Raw genomic sequence first — 22570 nt, 5'->3', positions numbered from 1 at the left:
ATCTAGGATGTTATTCGAGTTATTAGGAATGTGATTGATCTGAGACAATCCGTTACTATAGATGCAGTCCAGCAAAAGGCGACAGGTTTCCGTGACACGTGATTGCTCGAAATCAACTTGAAGTGCTGGAGCATTAGAGCGATCAAGAATCCAAGACAAAAATGAGAAGTTGAAGTCTCCGAATAAGAGGCAAGCTTCATTTGAATCACAGGCAACATCATCTATAGATGAGCAAAGGGTACGTATAACGGTAGCGTTGTTTGCCTGATCCGGAGGGATGTATACTGCACCAGTGACAAACGTTCGCTTGTCACCGTAAATTTTTACCCAGAGTTGTTCTACAGTATCCGAAGTTGGGGGAAGTTGGGAAGTACCGTACCCTCAAACGTAACTCGGATTGAGGAGGTCTGAATAAATCTCTTTTCGTTTGGTTCTGAAGCGTCCAGCCTGTACAGCTTTTTCGCTTCAAGTACCTTTACTTTGGGCATGTTAGGGGAAGAAAACACACCCTGGCCCATTTTTACCACTTCCTCTACGGGGTAATCAAAATCCTCAATTACGCCGGAAACCTCGACCAAACTACCGGGGATATAAACCCGGTAGTGCTCCGTATAATCGGAATCAGCCGCAATCAAGTTGACTAGAGCCCGGTCCTTTGTGGTTACCCTTATCTTGTCTGGGCGCATCCGAAACATATCGGAAACACCCGGATGCTTTTTAAAGATCGACGCCGCGATCGATCTAACGTCGAGCTGCTTGGCCCGCGGCATGAAATATACACAAGCCCTGCCTTCCCAGGACGCGGGATACGCACGCGCTCGGTGCTCCACTTCCTTCGGCTCATTTGCACCGGCTCATTTGTGGTGCCTTAGCGGTCGAAGGACGGGGGTCTTCCAAGGCCACTTTTTTAGCGGCTGGTGCGGATCTAGGGCGCCCTGGCTTTCGCTTCACGCATGGTTCTATCTCCCTTTCGGAATCAGAACACTCTTGCTCCATGGTAGAGCCGGAGGCAACGGTCAAGGAAGGAAAGGATACACTTACCGTAACGCACGTTAGACAATACACACACGCACTGTACTGCACTACACACTGCATATGACAAACTACCTCGATCGAAGCGAAAGCGTTGCTACGGTAAGCTTGCTTAGCGCACTCGATCGAAAACACTAACACCACAATCGTCTTCCGAACGAATATCGGAGACAGACGGAGACACCGATTAGCACGATACAGCCAAATCGCACAAGCACGCTGAGTACGCAATCGTACTTCGGGGCATTGACCACTTGCTGCCTTAGCAAAACTCCGTAGGCACGCTTCCAAACGAAATACGTCCTCTCGCAACGGATGCTGGAGGCAGACTGAACTATGCGAAATAATGCATTAAAAAAATTCTTAGGATTTTTTACCTATCCTCATGAATGCTTTGAAAGTTTTTTTTTGTTATTATTATAGGTATTCCGCATAATTTTTGTACGTTCATTTCGATGAGGGCCATCGATTGGGTGGGGCCGTATAACTGCGTATGAGTCCGGCATCCTCATCACGAGCCGTTCGAAAATAGCGAGTGCAATGGCGTCCTCCGTTAGCATAGTCCAGGACTCGTATCCGTAGAGTACTACCGGACGTATCACTGACAGGTATCGCGAAACAGATTAACCACCAGTCTTTAAATATATCGAATTAAAACACTGTCATGGCGGATTGCAATCGCAACGCGGCCCTCGAGTTGGTTTTATGGGGCCGGCGAATCTAGCTTCAAAGTTTCAAGCCAATAGCAAATTTTATATCAAATGTGTTGTTCCGTTCTCATCCGGAAAGTTCTCATCGCTATTGACATGAGCGAGAGAAGTGTATGTAAAAGTGACAAATACAGTAGATTCGATTATCAACCTACGAACTGAATAGATGGTTCCTCGAAGAAAGAAAGAAATCCAGAAGAGTTCAACCCACAGCCACGGGCTTGAACAGTTATTAAGAATTAAAAGTGCAAATACCCGGTTAATACAACACTCAAAAATAAAAATAAAGATTTCTAATCCTAATTCACTTTTGACAAATGCAGCATTGCTTCTAGCCCGAAAAAGTCCGGATAAAAGCAGCTTTACTACATTCATTATTATACCAATGCAACCTGCAATGTGGCCCTCCAACCTGTTTTTGATTTTGAATGTGGCCCAAAGCTCTAAAAGGTTGCTCATCCCTGCTGTAGATCCATTTTTTTCGAACCACTTCCTGGTAACTAGCATACAGATCCTCGTCGCTCATCAAACGCCTCTCCAACTGTAGAAATCTACGCTTGGCCATTTCAAACAACTCTCCAATCATTTGCTCGCCGTTGACACGCATAGGCAACTTGACAATGTTTCGTCTCGAGCGTGACTTTCCTAGAATTGCTGTTCGCAATGTTTCTCTTCTTGGGTAAGAGTTCGGTAGAATCTCTTCTGTTCGCGATCGATCCCTACGTTGTGAATTTTAGTTTTCTTTCGGAACGGTGAAAAATTAATCTGGAGCGCGGTTTCTCGCTTGACCGTTCGGCGTACGTATTTTATTACAAGTGCAGTGATTTTTCGCAATGGTTCTTAGCCCTAACGGTCCTTACACTAACACAACTAACCTCTGCGTTCGTAACGCTACCCCGGTGAAAACAATACTGCATTAATCGGAATAATAAATTTCAACTGTCAAATGAGTGTAACGCATACGAAACGTAAACATACTCCTCGCCTTGATGTACCATCAACAAACAAACTTATCCTTGCTCGCCTATGTCAAAACACCGCGTGGTATCGCAAACGGATAAAAGTGTTAAGTACCAAGTGATTCGTAATCTTTGTGCAAGTGAAATTTCCTGACTTCCTTATGCTCCTACATTTTCACTGGATATTGGTAAGGGACAGATTTTCGTGATCGGACGTTTTATAATTCCCTTAGGTGTTCGCAACGTGACTACGCGTACTAATCCATCCGCGCCGGGGTGAACCTCTACGACTCGTGCAAGCGGCCAGCGAGTAGTTGGCAGCAGCTCGTCCACTACGATAACCATTCGCCCCGGTTGAATGTTATCCGCGTTCTTAGCGATGCGTGGGTCCTTCTGCAGTTCTTGTAAGTATTCCTTCTGCCAGTGTTTCCAAAACTTCTGAACCAGTAGTTGAAGTTTGGTCAAGTGCTGTTCGGTGTTTATGTGTGCGTGCGTTAGTTCCGGATCTGGTATCGCCGTCATCGATGAACCTACTAAAAAATGAGAAGGCGTTAGTGCGGCCAAATCATTAGGATCGTCGGAAAGTGGCAGCAGCGGAAGAGAGTTCATTGCTGCCTCGATTTGATGCAGAACGGTGTAGTAGCCTTCAAACGATAATCGTGTACTGCCCAGTTGACGAAACAGGTGACGCTTGGCAGTTTTTACCGCAGCTTCCCAAAGGCCGCCAAAATGGGGAGCTCTCGGTGGAATCATGTGCCAAGTGATTCCATGTTCCGCGCACGACGCTGCGATGACACTCTGTGCAGTCTCACTTCCCAATCTCGCAAAAAGTTCCTGCAGCTCGTTCCTGGCACCTTCGAAGTTTTTACCGTTGTCCGAATGGATGTGCTCCGGAACACCTCTCCTCGCCGTAAATCTCCGTAGAGCAGCGAGAAACCCTTCGGTTGAAAGATCACCCACTAGCTCTAGATGAACCGCCTTGGTTGTGAAACACACAAAGACACACAAATATGCCTTCAGCGATGCAGCCCGCCGATGCGCAGGCTTTAGATACAATGGGCCTGCGTAATCCACTCCTGTGACCGCAAACGGACGACTCGGGACTAATCTACCAGAGGGCAGTTGACCAGTATGCTGCTCTGCTGCCGTAGGATGATGACGAATACATCGGATGCAATTCCTCACCACGGCTTTCACCAACATTCTTCCGTTCAAGGGCCAAAATCTTTCCCTTATGGATGACAGCAACAAACGTCCTCCACCATGTAGCAGCAACTTGTGGTAGCTCTCTGCGATTAATCGAGCCAGTGGGTGGCCCTTTGGCAGCAACGCGGGATGCTTCGACTGAAAGGGTAGCTGCGCCAAGTTCAATCGGCCACCAACTCTGATGATGCCCTTTTTGTCCAAAAATGGGGTAAGTCGACGTAACTGTGACTGCCTTCTAATTTGTTTCCCCGTTTGCAGATCACTCAACTCTTCCGCGAAAGACTCACGCTGAGCAAGCCTTAATAAAGCGTCTTCCGCTGCTGCTCGCTCAAGAACGCTCAACACCTTCGGAGATGCGGAATTACTGGAATGCGCATTGCCTTCGTTGGAATGCATGGCTCCTTCACGTCTTATGCGCCGCAGATGTGGCACCATGGCAATGAAACGTCGACAATAACCTACGACATTTACCAGGCGAGTGAATGATGACCAACGCAAGAACAGCTCGTTGGTACACGTCGCAACGGCGGCTGTTAAGACCTTCTTCTCTTGAATTGCCTCAGAAGGCTCCGTTGGATCAGACATAGGCCAAACATCCTCTGGTTTCGCCAACCATGCTGGCCCATGTCTCCATGCCATGCTGTTGTTGAATTCCAACACTTCCATCCCGCGTGACACCAGATCTGCGGGATTTTCGACTCCAGCTATGTGTCGCCACTTTGCGTCACTCGTAAAATGCTGTATCTCAGCCACACGGTTGGCGACAAACGTTTTCCACGTGGTTGGAGGCGCCCTAATCCACGCCGTGCAGATAGCTGAATCGGTCCAAAACCATGACGCATCAATGTTCGTAGCAATCGCCCTTTTTATTCGATGGTGCAAATGTGCTGCAAGGACGCAGGCACATAACTCTAGTCTGGCAACCGTTAGTTGCTTTAAGGGTGCTACCTTACTCTTAGATGCTAGAAGCATCACCCGAGCTCGTCCCGGCTCTTCACACCGTACATACGTGCATGCACCATAAGCTACTGTTGAAGCATCGGAAAAGGTGTGCAGCTCAATCTTACGTGCGCCGGGAACCAATACGTATCTTTCCATACGGTACTGTGAAAGGGATTGGATCTCCTGTTGAAGCTGCTTCCACTTACTAACGATGCCTGCTGGCAGGGCATCATCCCAATCACACGAGTACGTCCATATTTCCTGCATTATCATCTTTGCCCGAATGACTATCGGAGCTATCATTCCCAGCGGATCATACATTTTAGCGATGGTGGAAAGTACAGATCGCTTTGTGATGACATCGGTATCAGGTTGACACAATCCTTCAAATAGCAACCAATCTTCTTGTGGAACCCAACTGATCCCAAGTGTCTTCACGGCTTCATGGGAAGCGAAGCTCATCTTGGAAGTTGTTCCAATTTGCGACTCATCGAGTCCGCGCAGAACATCAGGACAATTCGAGGTCCATTTGCGTAGCTCAAATCCGCCTTTAAGTAGCAACTCAGCTAACTCATCTCGTAGCAACGTAGCCTCTTCTACCGAGTTCGCTCCTCCGATGAAATCGTCGACGTAGAAGTTCTTTCGCAAAGCCGGACCCGCTCGTGGGTATGCGTCGCCCTCATCATCCGCTAGCTGAATCAGAGCACGCGTAGCAAGGAACGATGATGGTGCCAGTCCATAGGTAACCGTATTCAGCTCATAAATCTGGACTGGTTGCTGCGTCGAAAATCGAAAGAAGATTCGCACTAACGGACGATCATCAGGATGAAGCAATATCTGCCGGTACATCTTTGCTATGTCGCCTACCAAGGCCACTCTGTAGGTGCGAAAACGCAAAAGTTGATCAAGCAGCTCGTCCTGCACCACTGGTCCCACACAGAGAGCCTCATTAAGGGAATAACCGCTTGTAGTTTTCGAAGAGCCGTCAAACACGACTCTGATTTTCGTTGTAGTGCTCGACTCTTTGAACACGGGATGGTGGGGCAGATAGTACGATTCAACTGGCTCCGGCAGTTCATCGCGGACCAAACGCATATGCCCCAACTCGTAGTACTCCTTCATAAATGCGTGATACTCTTCCTTCAGTTTGGCATTTCTAACGAAACGTTTCTCCAACAGCTCGAATCGACGTTTTGCACTTGTTTTGGATGCACCTAATCGTACCCCAAAGTCAGGATGACGCGTCAAACGGACGATGTACCGACCATCCTTATCTCTCGTCGTGGTTGTCTGAAATAGCTGTTCACATCTGCGTTCTTCGGGCGAGTATCCATCTTTCATTACCAAAGATTCGATTTTCCAAAACCGTTCCATGCTTTCTTCCAGTGACATCATGCAAACAGCGTTGGAAATAATTGTCTGCGAATTAGCAGGGTAATGCAACATTGCCGAACCCGCTACAATCCAGCCAAACACGCTGTCAATCAATGATGGAAGGTCAGGACCCAAGTGCACTCGTGCTGCACTAGGGAAAAACGAATAATAGTGCTTCGCGCCTATTAATAAATCGATTGGCTGTGATTTATTAAATTCCGGATCAGCTAGCTCAATTCCTTTCGGGATACACCAGTGGCTAATAGCTATGTTCTCTGAAGGAATATTAGAGGTTATTTGGTCCATCAACATAAATTGTACGCCACAACTGAAATGCTGTCTTTTCGACCGAATCTCAGCAAACACAGATTCACGAACATTGCGAGATACCTTACCAGCTCCCAATACTTTGACGTTAGCTGGAGACCGTTTTATCTGCAGCAATCTGGCAATCCTTTCGGTCATCAGGCTCGCTTGCGACGCACTGTCTAGAAGAGCACGCACCGAATGCTCTTTGCCGTCAGCATCTACGATGTTCACTCGCACAGTCAGCAGAAACACCTCCTCTGAACGCTCCGTCGTCTCAGTAACGTTGAGCGACTGAGCGTATGCGCGATCCTTCGGCTTCGGTGAATCGGGACGTTCCGGTGACCCTTCTTTCGATCCTGCTGGTTCATTGGAGCGGTGCAAAAGAGTGTGATGTCTGTCACGGCAATGCTTGCATCGGGAAGACGTAAGACAGTTTCTTGCCCAATGGCCCTTCCGTAAGCAGTTATTGCAAACCTTCTTCTCATTTGCAATCTGAATACGCTCAGACAGTGGAAGGCGGCAATACTTGTAACAACTGCTCAGGGCATGCTCGTGTTGGCAATATGGGCACTCTTTAGAATTGCTCGTAGTGGAAGAGCAGGAAGAAAGCTGCTGCGGGGCGCGCCGCACGGGATTCGGGTGAGTACTTTCCTTCGTAGACTGATGATTCATCGATATGGACTCTAATATTCGCATTTTTCTTTGTAGGAAATCTATTAGCGTTGCGTAGTCAGGTGTATCGAGCGTGGAAGCATGATCCTCCCAGTTCTTCAACGTTTCCTCAGGCAGTTTTGTGCACAACACATACTCCAGAATAGTGCTCCACTGTTCAGTTGGCTCACCCAACTGGTGGAGCATTTTCACATGTCTGTCGAAATCATCGACCAGCCTATGCAGTGCTGCATTGGATTCCTTTTGCACTCTCGACATGTTGAAAATGGCTTGCAAATGCCTCTTTTTTTGTAAATACTCATTGGCATAGCGATCGACCAATGATTTCCATGCAATGGAGTAATTTGAGGAACACAACGGGATGGAATCTAGCAGCCTAGCAGCTTCTCCTTTCAGTGCTGCTCGCAGATAGTGAAACTTTTGGATATCCAGCACTTCGGTGTTGTTGTGAATAAGTGCTTCAAAAGTGTCACGAAACGTTGCCCATTGCATTTCATTACCGTCGAATTCAGGCAACGAAATTCTTGGCAATCTTAGCTCCGACGCTGCAACGCGATTCGATGATGACGCGATGGCTACGCGCGGCGTCGGTTGCATTAGTGCTTGGAGGCTTGCTCTCACAGCCATTATAGCATCCTCCATCGTGGCGCGTAAATGGCTTTCAAGCGCGCGTTCCTCCGGTGCAGCACCATTTTCAATCATCTGCTGCACACCGTCGTATTCGACTGAAACTCGTTCAACTTCCGCGGCATAAAAAGGCACTTTAAGCTCGTCGCGCGCCGGAACGAAATTTGCAGCAAATGCAGCAGCACGATGAATCTTCTCCTCCAACGTCACTCTTCTGGAACGCAAGTCGGCTGGTGATGCCATTGAACCGACGCCAATGCTCACAGTGATGGCCGGTCAACGACAAAAAACACAAAATTCGCGAGGACGAGTTCACAACCAAAAAACTCAACACCACAAATTTCCACAAGCAGCCAACAGTCAATAATCACGATCAACAATCACGGTACACGTACAGTACGTTACAGATAGCTGACAACTTTCAACAAATAATACAAGTGTTCACACTCAGTGCAATAGTGCAATCTTGCAACACGCAGCAATGATCACTTTAAGAAACCGAAATTAATTTCACTCCGAAAGAATATATCCTGGTCACGGCACCAAATGTTCGCGATCGATCCCTACGTTGTGAATTTTAGTTTTCTTTCGGAACGGTGAAAAATTAATCTGGAGCGCGGTTTCTCGCTTGACCGTTCGGCGTACGTATTTTATTACAAGTGCAGTGATTTTTCGCAATGGTTCTTAGCCCTAACGGTCCTTACACTAACACAACTAACCTCTGCGTTCGTAACGCTACCCCGGTGAAAACAATACTGCATTAATCGGAATAATAAATTTCAACTGTCAAATGAGTGTAACGCATACGAAACGTAAACATCTTCTATTCTCCTAAATCTTTTGATTTGCTCCTCTAGACTCCCCTATAGACTCCTCAATCGCTATCCAACCAAATACATTATTCACAAACATAGTGTTAGCTTCCTTGTCTTTAATTATTTTAAGCCATCTATCTGGAGAAACTCGTAGAAATATTCTACGCCCAAGAACACATCAACAACTGCTCCGGAGTTTTCCGCATCTGCCAAAACGAAACCATTAGGAAGATAATTCAGACGAGTTTGTTCTACTGACAGAAATGTGTTAGCGACTCTTTCCTCGCGAAACCTGACCTATCGGTTAATCTCACTTAGCGTTAGGTTCTCCGGCGCGAAAGAGCGTGAGAGCGGGCTAGGCGACGAAACCACTAGCGAGCGTGTCACAGTAAATCGTCTAATATATTTTTTATTATTGTTAGTGTTTATTCCTCTAGTGTCTTGATTAAGTACGTTTTTTCAGCACGGTGATCCGTATGCAACTGATTGCTTTATTGTTCTCCCATTCATCAATTCCCAGCTGACATACCAAGGAAGTGTAGTGCACTGAGATACTACACTACATTCACTTTCCTATATTTTTTTTCAAGATGACGCTCTACTTTTTGTTGACTAACGTATTTTCAAGCGCTGATACATAGTCTCGCAAATATTCCACCCATTCACGTTGGTCACCTGGGAAGAAATTTCGGGATGAAATTATTCTCGGGGATATTTTATGTTTTTGTTGGTTTTGATATCATTGGTAGAGACAAAAAAAATGCATGTTTGGTTTAGTTCAGACCAAAATCACCAGATGGCGCTCAATGAATTGGTGTTTTCGGGCGTGTTTCATAAGCTTCCTTCTGAAAATGATAATTTTTTCAATTGTAAGGGGTTCTAGTTTTGGTTTTTTGTTTTCAATACTTTATAGATTAGCAATGGTTTACCTTTTTATTCATTTTAAGAGGTATAAAGTTGTTTTTACCACTATTTTGGGTTTTTCGGTACGAAAATTATAGATAATGTTTCATCCGTCGGACACACATGTCTAAACCACATCAAACTAGTTGAATATTGTTGAGGGTCTTCATCTCCACTTGTATAAGGATCTATATAGGTAGGAGAAAAGATCGATATCACAGGTACCTTTGAAAAAAAATGTTATCTACCGTCGCCCACTGCCTGAGGTAATGGAGGTGCCTGGTCCTTAAGGTATTGTAACAACATCTAAAGATTTTCACTGGTATTTTAGTTCAGTCGTTTGATTGGATGAAGACTAACTATTGCCAAAGGTATTGATATCATTTGCAAAACTTCCAAAACCTCTTTAAACCTTCAACAACATTTGCAAAACTAATATTTAGTGTATGTAATACAGCCTTCTTCTCCAAGCCCTGCAATGTCCTGTCCATCGGAATCAGAACTTAGTTCCTGATGTTGCTGATCATGGGACCGTGTGGTCGTACTAGTGCTTGCAAAATTTGTTTCAGTATTTCAGACACTCTAAAAACCGCATCCAGCAATGTAACGGAGAAATTCCAAAGTTCAAATTTTCAGGATTAACACAAAATCCATTTTCCACTTCATTCAAGTTATTCATCTGGCTTGGCATAGCTCCACTTACACAACAAGTTTGCATTGATTGAGTATTAGTAACATAGGCAAACACTTTCCCATCTATCATACTCATATAAAAATTAAAAGACACTATCACGTCATCTGTGACACTTAAGATTATTTTTAGAGCCAATGTGGTCATAATTTGATCATTAATTTCTTTTACACTCTCTAACACTTCTTTTGTTTCTTTGACAAATTGTACTTCAATTGGCCGACAAAAACGTACACTTTGAGGTAGTAAATTAAGCCAAATTATATCCTCCTCATTCGAAGCAAATGAAAGGCGGATAGGACTTAACGCTGATACAAGTAAATGATAATCAGAAATGATGACGCCTTGTTAAGATGCCGGTTTACCTTTCATTACCCGTTACAGATACAGATTATTCTAATGGAATCATACCTAATATGGAATCATACCTGATATGATTCCCTCAAATATCTTTAAAACCCTACTGCGGCCATAACATCCAACCTTATATGTTATCCTAAAGTATGGATTGTTCAAATTACTTGCTTTGTGCACCTGTTGACTGTCAATCGAGTGCAAAAAGTACAGGTAACCACACCAGGAACACACGTATCTGAGTGTAACACAAAGTACAGAACGCTACTATAAATAGAGTACAAGTTGAGAAAATATCAAAAATTATACCTAAAAAACGGAAAGACGAACCAAAGGAAAATAAATAAATAATTTTCTGATTAAAACGCTATATTAAAAACAATACCTGTGGGGACGCCGAGTACTTTATGTACCTCTTCTAAAGAAAAGTTATTTTGGAAAAACTGTCATAAAAATCGCGTTCGCAAACTTTCGCACAATATCTCTTTACCGCATGAAAGTACACATGTTACACTATTATGTGGTACTAATGAGAGGACGCAACTCGACAAAACTCCCAGAATGGTTTGAAGTCAAAGTTTAAAAAAATGATAATTTTCACGGACTTTTTGCAAACATTTTCAAAATTTAAACTTAATTTCTACACAAATCAGAAACATGCGCATATATACATAAATAATATTTAATTTCCTTTCTAAATCACAAAGAAATATCAAAATCCATCCAGTATTTTATGAATTACATTGGTTTAAAATTTGCCAAAAAAAACATGATTTTTTTCAACATTTTTTCACAAATCTTGACTTTGACAGCCTCGTTCTCAGAAACCAGATTAGTTAGAGACTTGATTTTTTGGATTTTTCTTAGTTTAATCCTGTAGATTGAAAAACAATATTTGGTTTGCCACTAGTTGAAAGTTGTATTTTTTTTATTTCATCCCGGCAAATTTCCATCGTTCTATTGTGTGCTTCGTTTAGATCTTGATTCATCTGCCTCTGATGTGTCACTTGGATCTAGAACCTTTTGCTTGTCTAATTTAGCTTCAGGAATAACCATTCTATTTTCGTTATTGTAGGGTACATTATCGTTATCTATTGCTTTTGATGTGTAGGGCATATTCTTATCAGTAGATACTTTCAATAAATGGGAAACATATCTACGGTATTCCGTTCCAGATTCTTTTTTGATACTAATACATCTCCTCCTTTCCTTTTTACTACTTTGAAAACTTTGGGTCCAACATTTGCAGTGAGGTTGTTGGTCTTACACTTTCTTTTAAAAATAACATTGTCTCCCTCACATATAAATAGGGCTAAGTTTAGCGTTCCTTCGTTCTAAGTATGCTTTACCTCTTTCTTTTCCCTCCTTATCTCGGTGGGCTACTTCATTCTGTTCGATTATTGGTTGAAAAGTGGAGGGTAATCAATCTCTAATGTTATATCCGAAAAGCGTTTCTGTCGGCATTTTCTTAGTAATTCGAAAAACATTTCTGTCTGTATTTTCTTAGTAATCGGATGAGGTAAGGATCGACACAATAAAAACTATTTGTTTAAATCCTTGGTAAAATCGGCATTCGTAGATTGGCTTATATTTAGCCGTTTAAGTAAATACCGGTTTTGTCTCTCAATTTATCAGCCTCACTAGAATTTTATTTTATAGTCTCACTATAGTGTCACCAGAATCTATTTTCTTCATTATTTCTACCTCTGTATAGCGACTGACATAATCAACTACTACTAATAGTGAGTGACCTGATGGTAACGGTCCAAGAAAATCAATTGCTAGGTGTTGCCAAGGTGCCGATGATAGTTCTCTCCGTTTCATTGGTTCTGATGCAGATGGTGCGGAGACTAACACGCATCCACGACTGTGAGAAAAACTCTTGAAACTGGTTGAATTTCGCAGTAAAAAAAATGTAATTGAAAAAAAACCCGTGCAATCTTGGCGCCGTTCTGTTTGCAACTGTATATTCATTTGTCCGAGTTCATTTTTACATGTAAAGTTCATTCTAATTCATCCTAATTGTCCCTCATTGTCAATCCTTATAGCGTCAAGTAGTGTGTGTTTACAATTCGTGGTTAAGTACCTTCGTTGTAGTTCAAAGATAATTCATGTGAAATTTACTGTTAGCTATAATATTTAAATTGTTACAACGACAATTCCTAACAATATGTTCCCCCTCCATATCTAATTTTGGCCACCATACTTTGGTTCGCAGCCTTTGTTGATTATACCTGGATGACCCTCAGCTGTAAAGTATGCTATCGTAATATCGTAGTTTATAGTACGAAAATTATTTGAATTCCGTTTTTGAATTTTACGGCATAACGATACAGGACAACACTAGGAGCTATTCGTATAAATCGCACGCACGAAGTAAGGAATAGGGATAGCTAAAATGAACTAAACTCATGAACTACGAATGAACTTTATAACCAGACAGGATAAAAAACAGTCGCAAACTGACCCTCTAACGTGCAACACAAATTTTCTCAAATAATATCACCTTAATCCCGATTTCCCGATCAGTGAAATTTATACAGTCGGTATAACAATTCTGTGTCCTTGTAACAGTACTTTCCTCGCAAAACAAAATTCTGTGGCAAATATTTTGAATATAGAATATAGAAGAAGAAGAATAGAAGCTTCTCCTGTCCAGTCATCGTTCTCTATGCCTTGATGAACTGCCTGAATTGTTTTGTCCGCTTCTGAAGTTTCTTCTAATTCAGTTAATGTTAAAGCCACAGGTGATGCATTTGAGACTACGCACGAAACATAGCGCTCAGCAAGTTCATCAAAGGTTTTCCCTTTCTACTGCCCCATTAGCGCGCCGCATATCTACACATATGCGAAAGTCAGTATTTCCTTTAGGAACGACTACTACCGTCGATAATGACTTGGCCGGTTCATTAACAGGCTCAATCGAGTTTTTTACTAACCAGTTTCTTCAGGGCAATTGGTATGCGGTTTGGTATTTTTAACCATTTTTACGTTGTTTGTAATTTTGCATTATTCCGATGGCTTAGTGCGGCACTTTTTCGGAAGGTGGTCTTTGCCGCCGCATTTGTTACAAAATTTTCTTTTTCCCGGTCATTTATCGTCTATTGCTAAATTTACTTAGTATCCACAACGATGACACTCCGTTTGTTTTGCTTCAAATATCTTTCTCTTCCTCGCATTCTGAATGTAGTTTCTTCAACTACATTCACCTGCGCTACAGGGTCTTTGTGATCAGCAAACGATTTTTCTTGATAGCTAACAGTTTCGAATATTTTCGCTATGCTTACTATTTTATCAAGGCTAGCGTTCTCTTGTTTAAGTAGCTCTCGCCGTAATGTAGCCAATTGGCAATACTCAATCACCATATCTTTCACGAATTCTTCCATCCTATCATCAAATCCACTTAGTTCTGCTTTTAACCGCAACTTCATAATGAAAGTATCGAAGAATTCTCCAGGCTGTTGCTTAATTTTATGCAATAGGTGCCATTCGTAAGTACAATTTTGCATCGGGAGAAGTAATTGATAAAACTTCTTTATTGCTTCTTGGTAAGTCTTCATATTAGGAATGTATCGCTCCAAATTTGAAAATGGTCCTCGCATGTTGGTATTTGATAAATCCGGTTATGTTTCAAATATGTAGTTATGTCTCAACATCAAGTACACCACCACACAATATAAACGCGTTGTGTAGTACATGACAATGCGTGTCATGTAAGAGCGTCGCATCGAAGCGGTCGCTCTCTTCTGTTCGAACCATCAGGCAATAAAGAAGCTTTGCAAGCCCGACTCATTACTATGTATGTATTACACATTTGGGCCCAGAAAGTGTAGCAAAAGATCTTTCTTCCAATCTTCGTCATCAACGCGACAAGTTCGAACAATCTTCGCCATCAACGCGACAAGCTCCACTCTGCGCCAATACTTTATGAATGTCTTTCGTAATTGAATGGCTGAAGCGCAAGGCCTGGCATTCGTAACATTTCTGCAATAAAAATTCCCTGCGAGCAATATTCCATACAAAACTTAGTTACGCGCGAGGCTGAAACATGGCTGAAAGGCAGTCATTTCAGCCTCTTTTGAGTGATTGACAGGCGCTCTCGCTCGCTTGCATTGCCATCTCTTTTCTATGATTTCTTTCAGAATAGTGAGAGTGATGGACGCGATATTTGTGTGATAACGATAAAAAAATTTTACTATGTTTATTTTTCACATTAAATCACAATTTTATGCCTTTTTCATTCCACTTTGCATAACATTATAACTTTTTAACTAATTATACCATTAAACACAGCTGCATTCCACCTTTGCGCTGTGATTTTTCAACGTAGCTTCGATGCACCAACGACGCCGGCTAGATGATTTTCTCTTCCTTACTGGTTGAAATGAAGCTGTGAAACTGGAAAGAAAATCGTAATTAGTAAGATTTTACCCAGCATTGCCAAATTAAACACATTAGCATACCTTTTATGAATATATTCAGCAAATATCCCTTATTTTATCGATGGCTTCTCAGCACGCGTCTGTCGCTGCAAAACGATAACACGAACTGAACACGATCGACCGCATCACTAACTGTGTGCTTGCGTGTGTGTGCACTTCTCTTGCAGGAGACGGTTCGTTTCAAAGGCAAAGGACTAGAAGAGGGAGCACGAGCATTTTTTTCGTGTAGGCGTAGCAGAGGCGGTATGCTAAAACCAACCGATTTTGAGTTACCGTACCCGCAGGGTTATAGGACAAATATATCTAAGTCAGCAATATGGGAAATACAGCCGTACTGTAAAATAATAAAAGAAAATTGATTTCACGCTTTGTCTCTTTTCCACACACACACTCTGCAATGAGAGGTAAAATTTGAGACAATTATCGAAGAAGAGCAACCCTACGGGCAATGAGCGTTGAATTTTGAGAGAATATCAAAAGCTGCGGGGCCACGACAGTTGAGGATTCCCTCAGAACTCAAAACCTCAGGAACTCATGAGTGATTTTGAGGGATTTGCGTTTTGAGGAAAACCTGGCCGATCTACAAAAACCTCAAAAATTTTTTGAGACTTTTTTTGAGGAATCGTTTTGACAGTTCCGATGCCTCTGCCGTTCAGAATGTAAACAAAACATATTTTTGTTTGCGGTTTATTTCAATGAAAGCACACTTTTCTTGTGCCATTGTTAATACAAATATCTACTGAAGAACTAAAATTAACATTAATTATTATTTAACACCGTATTTGTGTGTTTATTTTGTTTTGTTTTTTTCGACGGTAAATTGTTCATTTGTTGCACAGTGTGTGACACAATTTAGGTATACGGTTTAATTTAAAAGCTAACCTTTTTATGCGAAAGACTATCGTTGAATCTCGTTCTTTTGATTGATAAAATGTTTAAATACTTTATTTTCCTTAAAACAACTTTTTATTGACCATATTTTCCATTGAATTGATCAAAAAACACCTTCAAACAATGTTTACAATTACATTAAATACGTAGCATTTGTCAAACACTGTTTGTTGTCGCTGACGAAAAGAGAGACAGCAAAACCGCCATGAGTGATTGTTTGTGTGTCCAAATTTGAGGAAAACCTCAAACGGCCACGGCAACACTGGTTTTGAGACGTTTTTTGAGGGATTTGAGTGACTGAGGAAGTTTGAGGGAAAGTCTCAACTGTCGTGGCCCCGCAGCTAAAGAAGAGTAAAAAGAACATGGGAAACGCCGGCGAAACTCGAGAAAAAGCTAGAAACCTTTAATTGTGTGTGTGAGCCGACAGAGTTTGTTGAAGTTAGAATTATTTCCATAGCCGGAAACATTTCAAATCCTGGAACGGATGCTTCAAACGTGCAATTCCCAGCTCCCACCGTACAAATTCGATCCATTTCCTTGTCTCTTTCAAGTATTCCTCCCTTGCAACCCGTATTCGTTTTACCCTTAGTTCCTGAAAGAACGACTTCGAATCCCAATCTGTGCTTGACGTTGCCACCTCCCACCGTACCTGCTCGATCCACTTCCTTGTCCTTTTCAAAGATACCCCCTTACAATGCGTGTCCTATATGCCTATAGTTCTCGAGCAATCAACATCCCTGCCATTATCAACCATACATAACATCTCGACTTTACTTCCACAATCCTGTGAACGTGATCCCAGCCACAAATGCTACACAGTTGGACCGCATGGAAATACAACTAGGCATCCTTTCGAAGGTAGTGTGCAACATGTCACAGGAAGTGAACCTCATTTTAAATAATACTTGTGGCAAAGTAGGGACGCAACAGAACGAAAATTTTGAAAAGATTTTCAACCAAAAACTGCTACAAGTATTCGAAGCTAAATTATCAAATAATAGCATTTTCTTGGGGGAAACGATTTGTATGTTTTTCCAAATAACAAAAGAAATTGATAACGTAAATGAAAGGCTCTCGGTAACACTAGACCTATCTGGCTAACAATTTCGAGCAGTTTTTTGACAGGTCGGCTTAGGACATCGATTAACACGTTGTGTGCCACGCTTATTTTGGTGATGTTTGCTAGCAGGCCACAGCGTTTTTGTTTCCAAATTGACTGTCTGTCACTTTTGATAGACATGGCCCCCAGTAAGTATAAATTTCAAACTGTTATTTCTCCTCGGCGAATGCGCTGTTTTACTTAAAACCTTAGGTAAATATTAATAATAATAATATTAATAATAATATAAGTAAAAGACTAAGCAAAATATAGCATAAAAAAACGGGCAGCGATAAACGACTATAGACAATGTTAGTTTGATCGTAATTTATTTTCATAAGTAACAAAACAATCGTTCGCATCACCATATTATTCATATAATTTTTCCAAATTACATTTTTATTCATTCAAACACTCTCGACACATTTGTAGTTGTCCTGGGTAATTAACACAATAAGTATAAATTTGTTTAGCTTTCTTTTTGGCATTGGCGCGGGATTCAACTCTAGATATTTGCAAATAGCAATTGTGACATTGACGTCGAATTTTTTTTCCTTCTTTATTTATCCGGTCGGTTAGGTAATGTGTTGTTTTTGAAGAATATTCGTTTGGAGTAACACTTAAAAGCTGCTGCACTAATAGTTCCCTGAATTTCCGATTTTGGAATTTTTGTTTTGTTTCAGCTTTATAGATCAGCCATGCGTTTACTACTGCAGTTCCTAAAAGGAGTTCTATGCCGAGTTTGCTGTACCATTTTACTCCTTTGCGAAGTGTAGTAGCATAAGCTCCCATTTGATCTGATAGAGTATAATCGAGCAAAATGTGGCAAAGATCTAATATTGCTTCCGGTTTTTGTAATGCTCGTTTATGCTGTCGTTTTGGCGATCTTTGCGAAGTTATGTCTTCGTCCACTGAAACTAATGATGGAGCATGTTTTGTACTTAAAATTCGAACATCTCGAATGTCTTTTTACTTCAACACCACTACTCCTTCATCACTTTCCCTGGAAATTATTTCATCTCTTTTTAGTTTAGCGTTCATAACGCATTATGGAATTTTTTTTTGTTAGCTCTGAGCGTACCCACAACATGGGTTGTATTTGCTAAGAAATATGTTTCTTAGCTAGTGTATCATTTTCGATAGACAGTAGTCGTCATTTTCAAACTGTTATTTTTCCGCGGTAGCTGGGCTTTTTTACTTACAACCTTCGGCAAATATGAAGATAAGCCTTTTATGAAACTAAAAGCACTTATCTTTAGCACTTAGCATCTATCTTTTAGCACTATCTAAAAGCACTTAGCATATAGTTGGTTTTCGCAAATCTTCAGTCCATCAATTTATAAAAGTATATTTTTGGGATTACTTTTTTTTTGAAAAATCTTACGTTTTGTTCATATTGCTATCTCTTATGTCGCGCCGTTTGATTCGTCTGCTGTGCGAGTAAGACAAATATATAGTTAGCACGCCACCACTCGAACTAGTCTTAGTTTAGAGCTCAAGGAGAAATAAACTTTTTTTTATGCCAAAACTGGCGTAAGGAAAATTAACTATATGTTTACACAACAGACGATAGAATTATGGGCTAAAGCCTGAAATAAGGGGCTAAAGTCTGAAACAAGACCCCCTCCACTCACGGGCACTCATTTGAGTGACTATTTTTCGTGCAGGGTGGTTCGCAATCGGTTGCGTGTATTTTTAATTATGTTTCGAGGCACAGACACCTGAGGGCATGGTCGTCCAAGAAGAAAATGTAGCAATTGGTGCCATCTATCGATCACAGGTCAAAGATTGGCGATCCGTTGGATACCGCCCGAGTTATGGAGCAAAGTTGGGCCAAAAATAAGGAAAATTGCACCAAATACCCGAAAAAGTGCAACAGTAGCTTTCGCGAATAGCTCCGGCCACAGACATGGTAGCGATTAGTGGTGCATGGACGAAATCTAGCCACAAGTGCCATCTAGCCATATTAGAAGAAAGATTGTCGATTCGTTGGATACCGCCTGAGTTATGGGGCAAAGTTGTGCCAAAAATGAGGAAAATTTTACGGTTTCACAAACAGGGTATGGAACTTGGTTCCTAGATGAATAAATCACTTTTCACTATGCGAAAACCTCCTTACAATTTAATGAATGTCGCAATACAATTGAGAAATGTCGCTCTACGTCTATTTCCACGGTTACAAGCTTCACACAACATGTCATTGTTCTCAAGGCTTCGTTTGTCTGACACTTCCAAACCATTTTACTTTTGAATAGTTTTTCGTTCAAGGTTTTGGTACTCAGATGGCCATAACGATAATGCCATAATTCCAGGTTTCTGTCTGCAAGAATAATACGCCTCATGTGTGTTCGAATGATTAAAATTCAACCAACACAATTTTCCGCATAACTCTCACTAATAGTTTACCGCGTTTGTTTAACACTTTAACAAAATCGTTTTCAAAAATCACTTTGTAATCACCTTTTGTAATCTTCCGTATGGATAATAAGTTTGTAGGAGCTTCTGGCTCGTACAAAACATTTTTAAGTGTAACTGGAATTTTATCACTACTCACACGTTGAAAAACTATATCACCTTCATGCCATGCCGTAATAGACTGATTTTCTATTGCGACGGAAATTTTAATCGGCTTACTTAATTTTATTACCGTGCAAATAGACGTAGCGCGACATTTCTCAAAACTAGCTCAATTCTGCAAACAAAGCAAATAGCTCGGCGAGACATTTATGTGGCTACTTCGTTGAAATATTTCTATGTGTTTCTATGGAAATGACGTTTCGATGCTGTTTTTTATATATGGACTTTTCATCGCATTTCATCGAATATTGACGAGAAAAGGCGCGGCGAGAAATGTCGCTCTAGGTCTATTTGCATGGATAGATCACAAAATAAATCCTTATTATTCGAAAAGTGCTCCGATGAGCCAGAATTAACAATCCACGATTCGGAAATTTTTCATTGTTCATAAAACACGCACCGCGCACATTGTCATCGTCACCAAGGTATGCACTCGATTTCTTTGTAAATTGATGTCTTGTTCTTTTCAGGACATTCATTCGCCTTGTGGCCGTCCTTTTTACATGAGAAACACGTTATTGTTTTTCTTTGTTGCTGAGGTTTTCGCTGCCACCCTTTTGTACTCGAAAATGCTGCCGGTTCCGAATTCGAATTGTTCAACGAACTGCTTTTCTGTTTTTGTCTCTTCATCCAAAAGTCGACTTTTAACTAAATCGATTGTTAAGCTACTCTCCGGCATTGTTTCCAAAGCTATTACGAGCGTTGCATAAGAAGAATTTAAAGTCAGAAGGAGATGGAAAATCATGTCATCATTCTCCATTTTACCACCGGTTGCTTTGTATTCGCGCACCAATTTATCGAATGCGAGGAAATGCTCTTAAAGCGAGCCACTTTGGTGTTTCAGCGGGACTGGGAGCATAACCTATTGAGTAGAGCGAGCAATAAAAGCATCCGTACACAACGTCTGACGGAACTCAAATGACTTTATTGTTGTGGCGAAACACAACACAACAGGCATCAGGCAACAACAACAACACAACATTTCTTCAGAATATTAGCTGCAATAGTCGACACACCATACAATAGTGCCCAACAAGTTTTCACCAGAAGCGCTGCAGACAATGCTCGGTTCCGGGGAAATTTGGCAGCGCTGAGCAACGTCCGCACACACGTGCCGGTGTCAGGATACGACACACAGTCGATGATCACCCGCTCACCAGAACGGACCTCGCGAACGCGATAAGCAAAGTGATCACAAAAGAATATACGTGTGAAATAGTCCAATAAATATTATACCGCAAATAAATTGGCTATATTGTAATTCAAGATATAGACATGTGAGGTGATCGCGTATGACAAATAAGGTGTATTGAATTGGTAATCCTAACAGTAAATACATGTGAAGTTGGGTGACGCGAGCGTGTGAGCGAGAGTGTGTGTGAGCGTGTGAGCGAGGATGAACGTGAGGATGAACGCGAGCGTGTGTGTGTGAGTTCAGCGCGATAAGGGAATATAACCCAGCGGTCAAGCTTTCATGCGTTTCACCTCGTTTCATCCCCTTCCAACCCTCGTTGGCCTATACTTTTGCTTGTCAACACAAGCTATCTCTGTTTTTTCGTTCGTCAAGCATGTTCTTGTCTCGCTCTTTTCACACTTTGCCGAAGTTCGACGTGCTCCTCGTTGTGTATTTACACACCGAGCTCATGGAATATCTTTGTGTGTGTAGACAACCATTTTGACAGCACCGTGATTCTTCGGCCATCAAATTTTGTTTTGCTTTCGAAGTGCAAGGTTTGGTTAGTTTATTGCATAGAACAGGGACATAAAATGCCTATAAAAGGGTAAAAATGGGTTCGAGTCAAAAGAGCACGCGTTTTTCAAGTGACTGGATAGTTTAGTTAGGGATATGGAGTGAAAAAACACATGGAAATAAGGAGGATGCTTGACCAGCGTGCCTCCGGAACAAAGTGGTGCTGAAACTGTTTCATGGCTGCTGAGAGTCTGGTAAGGCGTTTAATGTAACGAATTATATCAATTACATGCAATTTACATTACGCTTTTACAATTTCAGGTACATCCGAAACAATATATTGGCACGGACCGCAGGAAACCAAACAGCAAACACAGTGTACAAAGTACCATGCAGAGAGGACACAATTTTACACCACACAAGTACGTACTTCGAAATATTACAGGAAACTTATTGAAATGATTGTTAATTTCAACTATTTACTGTTTACAGACCAACACATTTGCCCACATTTTCCAGCAAGTGAAGTGTAAGCGAGAAATTTGTGAACAAAAAATAAAATAATTAAACAAAAAAACATTTCATGTTTTGTCCTTTTTAATTGATGACAACTTTCCACTATGCATAGCCAATAATGCACCCATACCTACGCGGCTACCGCGCTACACACTCACACATGCGCAAAAAAGCTCTTCGTTAAGCGGGCTTCAGACGGGCTTCACCCGGGCTTCAGATTGACGTCGTGAAGCCCGTCTGAAGCCCGCTTAACGAAGAATTTGACCGCTGGGAAGCAGCGCGCGCGGCTGAACTGGGGCAGTTTGGATTTGGATTTAAATGAATAAAGCGAAATTTGTTTTGAACTTCTAATTCCTTTCTCACATGGGGGCTCGTCCGGGATATGAGTAAATTATCCTACTGACCAGTGTCGTTCCTTAGTGGAAGTTGTGAGGCTTTTCATAAAGCAATATGTGACGTTCCTTAGTGGAAAATTTTGAGGCTTTTCGTTAAGCAATTTGTGACGTTCCTTAGTGGAAATTTGTGAGGCTTTTCGTTAAGCATTTGTGACGTTCCTGAGTGGAAACCTGTGAGACGTTCCTGTGTGGAAAAACCGTGTTGCGTTGTAATTCCTGTGTGGAATACTGTGAAGATTTTACAACAATTTGTGACGTTCCTGTGTGGAAATTTCGGTTGTAACGTTTTCTTTGTGTGTGAATAAACAGCGCAACATCATGGGTACCGTAGAGGAATTATGTAAAATTTTCACTAAAGTTGGCCTG

The 22570-nt window shown here is 41.7% G+C and overlaps 4 protein-coding genes across 7 annotated transcripts in view; 2 read left to right on the top strand and 2 right to left on the bottom strand.

Moving 5' to 3' along the window:
- LOC125768286 (putative uncharacterized protein DDB_G0282133) overlaps positions 1-22570 on the top strand; it is a 260527-nt gene that overhangs the window by 56064 nt on the left and 181893 nt on the right. The gene's annotated exons all lie outside the window — the stretch shown is intronic.
- The window catches only part of LOC125769450 (ankyrin repeat and LEM domain-containing protein 1-like), a 361429-nt gene that overhangs the window by 219387 nt on the left and 119472 nt on the right, over positions 1-22570 (top strand).
- The window catches only part of LOC125768265 (uncharacterized), a 187491-nt gene continuing 167361 nt past the window's right edge, over positions 2441-22570 (bottom strand). The window contains exon 3 of one of the 4 annotated variants that reach the window (XR_007418863.1): positions 2441-2612. The gene's annotated coding sequence lies outside the window, so the exon portion shown is untranslated. Of the gene's footprint in view, positions 2618-7519; positions 8551-22570 lie in introns of those variants that run through there. The other 3 variants (XR_007418865.1, XR_007418862.1, XR_007418864.1) reach the window with 3 other exon arrangements.
- Positions 2609-7468, bottom strand: LOC125768263 (uncharacterized). The gene is made up of 2 exons (XM_049435665.1): positions 3571-7468; positions 2609-3234 (listed from the first exon to the last, which is right to left on the bottom strand). Exons 1-2 carry the CDS (start codon positions 7460-7462, stop codon positions 2861-2863), a joined length of 4266 nt encoding a protein of 1421 aa, XP_049291622.1. The 5' UTR covers positions 7463-7468; the 3' UTR covers positions 2609-2860.

This window comes from Anopheles funestus, chromosome 3RL (assembly GCF_943734845.2).
Source record: "Anopheles funestus chromosome 3RL, idAnoFuneDA-416_04, whole genome shotgun sequence".
Taxonomy (NCBI): Eukaryota; Metazoa; Arthropoda; class Insecta; order Diptera; family Culicidae; genus Anopheles; species Anopheles funestus.
This window is presented reverse-complemented; position numbering and strand designations above follow the sequence as displayed.